Raw genomic sequence first — 6,688 nt, forward strand, 5'->3', positions numbered from 1 at the left:
CGCGCGTACCGTTCGGAGGCCTCTCCGTGGGCTGAGTGCGCATGCGTGCTCGCTCCTCACCGGAAGTGGCCGCCATCTTGCGGCGGTGAGGGCTGCTGGCGGCAGTGGTGAGGCCGGCCCCTGAGTGCATTCCCCGGGCCCCGGGCCGTCCCGCACGGGTGCGGGGGGCGTTATTGCCCCTCGGGGGGGGGGGGGCCGGGAGGTTCCATGCTTTTCCTGGGGCCCACGGCTGTCCCGCGGGGGTGAGGACGGCGCCATTGTCCCACGGGGGGTCCGGGAGGTTCCATTGATTCATGGGGGGGGGGTCCCTCGGGCGGTTCCATTGATCGGAGGGGGGTCCCTTGGCCGGTTCCGTTGATCGGAGGGGGGTCCCTTGGGCGGTTCCATTGATCCGTGGGGGGGGTCATTGGGCAGTTCCATTGATCTGTGGCGGGGGGTCCTCGGACAGCTGCACTGGTCGGAGCCTTTGGCGCTGCTGACTCTCTCCTGCGCCCCAGCCCGGTTCTAGGCGCCGCGGAGCAGCGTCACCGCCAGCGCCCCCCAGCCACGTTCTGATCCGTCCTGCCACGCCCCTGGGCATTTGCACCCACCACGAGAGCGGAAGCCCCCTGGCGCCGGGCGGCCAAGTGCACACAGGACGCCAGGTCACCCGCAAGGGTCACAGGTGTGTAGCAAGCGCTGGACGCCGGGCAGTGCCCCCGATCCCCACATGCAACCAAGGAGCTCTGGGGTCGGAAGAGGGGCCCAGGGGGCAGCGGTCTCCTCCCTGACCAAGTCGATGGCCGGGAGGTCCAGAGATGGGGTGAGGAGGCTGTGGAGGAGGCGGCCCTGGGCTGCAGCCTCATGCGCTCCAGGTAGGCGCCAGGGTCTCCCTGCGCTTACAAGAGGAGCAGGTGTCGGGTGCCCATGAAGTGTGCCAGGTGCGCCTGCCCCGTGCGACGGGTCCGTGGAGGAGCTGCTCCCCGAGGTCCACGGGGGCTGGTGGGATCAGGGTAGTATATAGGCTCCCTGCCCCACAGGGTCAGCCCTGCACCCAATCAACCCCGAGACAACACACCAGCGTCCGCAGTGTTTTGCCGCCCTCCTGCATGGCCTTGGGCTTGCGAATGCTTTGAAGCATCGGAGTACACACCAGGGAAGTGGTGTGGGGGGGGGCTCTCCAGCACTGGAGGTGTCCAGGAGAGGGTGGGCAGCCCCTGGATGCAGCGATGCTTGTGCTCTGCTATGGGGTTTTCCCAGCTTCTGGGCTGTGCTCGTTGCCCCCCTTCCCCCCCTTATGCTAAATGTCAGGGGAGTTTTAAGCCTCTCTCAGAGGCTTGTCGGCTGCAGTCTGAGATGGGGACTGGGCTGTGCCAATGCTCCTGCTGGCACCAACCCTTCACGGTCCTGGCTGGAGGGTCTTGCCCCTGCGCTCAGGCTCAGCCCAACCCTGCACTGGGCTCAGGAAGCAATTTCCCCTATGCTCAGACTGGTCCAGACTGGGGGTGGCAGGGAGAGTTTGTCTTCTGTAATGGGTGTGACCTCTCTCCTGGATCTCGAGCTTATATTGGCAGCATTTGATAGTAGCAGGACATTGGGTGCTGGGTTCCCCTGCTTTATGTGTGGTAGGTTCGGATGTTTGGTCTGTGTTGTCAAGTTTAGATGATGGGTTTGTTGGGGTTGTTTGCACAGGGCTGATCCTGCCCTGGGCAGGGGTTGAACTAGATGTGACATCTGCTGCTTCTTTCCAGCCCCACTGCTTTAGGATTTTTATGAATTGCGATAGTATTTTTCCATAGTGGGGAAAAAAAATGAATGGAAGCAGCAATCTGGCATCTTCCAAGGGGGCCTTGAGTCTCTGCAGTGGGGGGGTCTCAAGTCTACAGAGGCTGGAACCACTGATCTCTGATTAGTAGGGTCACAGGGAAGTTGAGCTGAAAAGGACCTCGTGAGGTCTCATCTAGTCCAGCCCCTGCTAAACCCTGGCTAAACCACCTCAGGCACAGATCTGTGCAACCTGCTCTTGAAAACATCCAAGGATGGAGAGTTAATCTGTTAACAGAGCATCTCTGTTAACCTGAAAGTTCCTCCTCGTCTCCAACCTCAGTTTCCCCTGCTGCTGCTTGAGCCCATTACTCCTAGTTCTGTCCCCTGGGCCGCAGAGAAAAGCCGATCTCCATCCTCTCTGTCATTGCCTTTCAGGGATTTGCAAACTGTGATTCAATTCCCCCCTCCAGTCTTCTCTTCTCCAGGCTAAATACCCCCAGCTCTTTCAGCCTTTCCTCACCAGTCTCACCGCCCAGGGCCGTAATCATTTCTGTCACTCTCCCTGGACTCTTTCCAAACTGTCCCCATCCTTCTTGAAGTGTGGAGCCGTACACTGGATGCAGGACTCGAAGGGAGGCCTCCCCAGTGCTGAATGGAGCAGAAGAATCACTGGCCTTGATTTGCAAGTTCATACAGCTCAGGAGACTGAGCTTATTTTGCAGCAAGAGTGCACTTTTGGCTCCTATTCAGCTTATGGCCCACTCTCATTCCCAGGTCCCTCTCTGCAGTATTGCAGCCTGGCCACTCGCTCCCCCATCTGTATTTGTGCGCGCTGGTGTTCCATCCCAAGTGTAGGACTTGGCATTTGTCTTGTTGAATCTCATCCATTGGATTTTGGACCATTTCTCCAGCTGTTGGATGTATGTGTAAAGCTCAGGGAGGTTTACGGTCCAAACCAAAATTGCCTACAATAGGCAAATAAACCCAGCAACGGTGGTTCTCTTCAGCTTCTGGCTCTCCTGTTGCATCTCCCACATGCGACTGTTTGGGCTAAATGCAGGAGAATGATTGGCTCCAAATGTATCTGCAGTGTGTTATCTAATACCTCAGCATGTTTTAATTAAAGCATGTCTATTACTGCTTTGCGTGACCATCTTCTCGCACAATCCCTGGCCCTGAGCTTTGACAGCATCCAATTAAGTTATGACTGTAATTAAACTCTCCAGTCTGATTAGTTAAACACCTGGACAGCAGGTTTTAAAACAGGAGTTATGTGAAGTGGAGGCATTTGGGATGTCTGGGATTACTCTTTGCTTGCATGCCATATGGTTGTAAGTGCTGGAAACTGTCTGATGGCTCTCGGGTGAATGACTTAAAGGCAGGAACTGTTTTTCTCCTTTTGTAGAGCATGTGGTAGCACTTTAGGCAACACAATATAGATACCTGATTTATGGATTTAAAGCACTGTTGCCATTCCTGACTTCAGGTAGGTATTTCAACCATGTCCAGAGTCGAAATATGTTGTGCTAAGCCGTGATTCCCCTCAGACTACTTGGCATGAGGATAGGAATGAACAGATGAATCCCTCTAAGACAGCTTCATGAGTCATGATTAAGAAATAATCACCAATTTGTGCTTTCCTTTGCAGTGTTGGAAGCAATGGAGAACTATAAAAAGAGCAAGATTGTGGAGAAGCCCTGTCCTCTGCCTTTCTCCAACCTGCCGTCAGACATTATCGAGATGAAAGTGAAGGACGGCAGCAAGATCAGAAACCTGATGGGCTACGCCATCGGCAAGATGGAGGCAGATGCTGTCAGGCAGATCCTTTTCACGGGCTCGGGCAAAGCTGTCGGCAAGACCATTACCTGTGTGGAAATCATGAAGCGGAGGCTCAAGGAACTCCATCAGGTCACCAAAGTGCTCTTCAGACAGATTGAAGAGATTTGGGAGCCCATCGTGCCTGAGGCGGGCCTCGACACCTTGACAGTGAAGAGGAACATCCCTGCCATATGCGTCTTGCTGAGCAAAGATGCACTTGATCCCCAAGAGCCTGGTTATCAGGCTCCAGGCTCTTTCGAGGCCTTCTGGATTGAGACGCTCGGGGCGGAATCCCAGGGCCAAATGAAGAGGAAGCAGGGGGCAGGCAGGGGGACTGGCAGCACAGGAAAGCACCCGAGATCTGTCGGCGAGCGTGGGGAGTCCTGCAAAAAACCCTGAAGCAAAGACATTCACAGAAGCAACTGACGGGATGAGAAAACATGCCGACTCCTCAGACGCTAACACTCAGCTCATGATGCCAAGGTCATTGATGCAACAGGGCTGGAACATAGGTCAGCTGAGGGAGGGAAGGAAATAGGGTGTGAAAACCAATCAGGTCAAGCTGTTGCAAATACAGACTCCTCTCAAAGCTAGTCTGACATTTGCTTGTAAGACGAAGATTTAGGATGCAGGGCTCAGTACTAGTGCACCCTCCATCCTTGCTGGAGGTGGATGGTGGCAGGGCGCTGTGTGGTTGCACTCCGAGCTGTGGTTTAGGTTGTATTTTCAGCTGCCCCCAGCCAGCGATTGCAGTGCAGTTTTATTGGGTGGGACCAACCAGCAGCCTTTGCAGCTGTGAGGTCCCTCTTCAGGGTATGTTGTGTTCATACTTTGGAGACAGGCAAGTGCTCTGAATGGAGTACTGGGGTCTCGGTTCTGCCAGTGATGCCTTGTGACCTTGGACTGCTCCCCTCCCCTCTGTGACTCGGTTTCCTCATCTGTGCAATGGGGATGTTTACATGCATTTCACGGGGAGTCGAGGGTTGATTCATATAGATGTTATCTCAGAATTGCACGGCTTTTTGTAACTGCTAATGGCAAACTCCAAAGCCAAAAGCTGGTTTCCTTTACTGCTGTTTTACCTTCAGTATTGAAAAGAAAGTTGCCTCTTTATTTAACATTAAAAAAAATCTTTAGTTGTTTTTTCTTTCCACTGGAGGCTTAATAACATTTGGAGGATGGGACTACAGACACTGGACTGAAACCTAAGCACTGAGCTGTTCCTGAGACGAATGTGAGAGCTTTTCTTTTCGTCACGGAACTTTTCAGTGGGGCCCTGAGGATATGCGTTTCGGTCTCCTTCCCCAGCATTTCACCTCAAACACCGAAAGGTTTTCTGACCTATTTTGTCTGGAGTGAGGACAGCCCAGGTTTGTGTGCAGCTAAGTGGGGGGGTTTTGTTCATTTAGATTTATTTACGGTGTTTTTGCAGCAGTTCTGGAGGCAGGCAGGACTGCTTCAGGACCCACCAAAAGCACCTTCTTCCAAGGAAAACTGCCAGGGCAACTGGACAAACACTTACATAAATCGGTATTGGGAAGACGTGAACTGCATGAGATCCCTTTGTGAGGAGGTGAAGGTTTTCCAGTCCCCGTAGCAGCCATTGTGTTCCTCTGTTAGCCCCCCTCCCAGCCTGCCTGACAGGCATCATGAAAGCAACACTTTTTATCGCTGCAGCTGAATGGTACAAAAAGTGAAGATTTATACAATAATCAGTCCCTTCTGTGGGTTGGCTCTCACTTCGCTTAGCACAAACGTTCCATTCAGGTGTCAACAGCCCGGCTACATTACCGTGAAATAATAAGTCAATTGTATTGCAGGGCAGACATACAAAAATGGATGGAACAACATCGTGCCTGTCTTGAAATGCATGACCTGGAGATGCCCCATTGCTGTGGATCCCCTTTGCTTCCAGCTCGAACAGCTTTACTGAGAGCAGGGCAGTCAGAAACCAGATACCCTTCAGCTCAGATTCTTCGTCTAGGGACAGCATGAGTAATCCTGAGACCTGTCTCCATCCCACATTTCATCCAGTGCTGACTCTTCCCATTTACTCGCGTGAGAAGCTGCGAAGCGTGTGTTGGCACGTGAGAAACTTGGGAAACTGGGAAGCTGCTTATGCAGCTCTGCGGGGGTTTGTTTCATTTCATTTTCAGATACGTTTTAATAAACGGGGCCCCTATTTTCGCTAGCTGCTTGTGGGGTGTTTGAGCCACTGCCACGATCTCCCAAAGCACAATTCATGCAAATTGGGTCCTACAGTCAGCCAAGCTCACGAGCATCTGCTTAAGCACGCAAATAATTCCCACTGCGTAGGCTGTTCCTGTGCTTTGTGCCCCAGTTCAACAAGGTATTTGGGAGTTTGAGACTGAGACTGTTTAGTCATGAAATATATACGTGTCTTCCACCAGAAGCGCAGCAAGGCATACAACTGACTGGCTGGAGATGTTCAGGAGATGAAGAGCCAGTTGAGTTGACATGCCTGTCGTCTTCAGCAGAGGCATGCTGTTCCTGGTTCCTGGCACCCTGAGATCTAGCTCCCAGGTGGTTTTTATTAACTAATTAGCACTTTAGCAGCAAGTAATAAGTGTCAAAGCAAATGGGCACAAGTGCCTGCTCGGGTTACATGCTCCTTCTGTACTGATTGCCCTAGGGCTCAAAACCATTCCATCTTATTGCTAATTTGCCCTTCTGAAAGACAGCCGTGTCCTGAAATAGCATGTATAATCATCTCTGTTTGCTGGCCTGCCACGTTGTGGGTAGTGCCTGTTAATCCTGGCTGCAAACTGTTTGTGTTTGCAGTTCGGGAAACAGTTGGTCGTACTACTCTCGACCGTGCATGGGGGAAGGGTTTGGTTCAGAGAGACTAAAATGGGCTGCACTTTAGCTGTCATTTTTCTGTCCTGTGTGAGCTCTGATGGCTCCAAAACCCAGTGAAGGAACTGATTAGTGATCAGCTCTGGGAAGAATTTCACCTCCCCTGGAGAGCCCAGCATTTAACAACAGGCTTCTCCCCACGTCTGCCCCCCGGGGAAGCCCCAGCTCTGATCCTTTTTGAGGAAATGTAGCTTGAAAGCTGTGACAATTGCCAGTCCTGCTTTCTCGCGCCTAACCCCACCCAATG

General features: G+C 52.7%; 1 protein-coding gene across 2 annotated transcripts; it reads left to right on the top strand.

Annotated features, from left to right (window-relative positions):
• The first annotated feature begins 68 nt into the window (after window positions 1–68).
• RPP25L (ribonuclease P/MRP subunit p25 like) lies at window positions 69–5,755 on the top strand. Of its 2 annotated transcripts, XM_019518061.1 has the most exons (3): window positions 552–626; window positions 657–664; window positions 3,395–5,755. In XM_019518061.1, exon 3 carries the CDS (start codon window positions 3,406–3,408, stop codon window positions 3,961–3,963), a length of 558 nt encoding a protein of 185 aa, XP_019373606.1. In that variant the 5' UTR covers window positions 552–626; window positions 657–664; window positions 3,395–3,405; the 3' UTR covers window positions 3,964–5,755. The 2 variants fall into 2 exon arrangements, with proteins under 2 accessions (XP_019373605.1, XP_019373606.1); XM_019518060.1 differs by lacking the exons at window positions 552–626; window positions 657–664 and adding an exon at window positions 69–107.
• Window positions 5,756–6,688: the final 933 nt, after the last annotated feature.

Source organism: Gavialis gangeticus, unplaced genomic scaffold (assembly GCF_001723915.1).
Source record: "Gavialis gangeticus isolate Ggan-Ray unplaced genomic scaffold, GavGan_comp1, whole genome shotgun sequence".
Lineage (NCBI taxonomy): Eukaryota > Metazoa > Chordata > Crocodylia > Gavialidae > Gavialis > Gavialis gangeticus.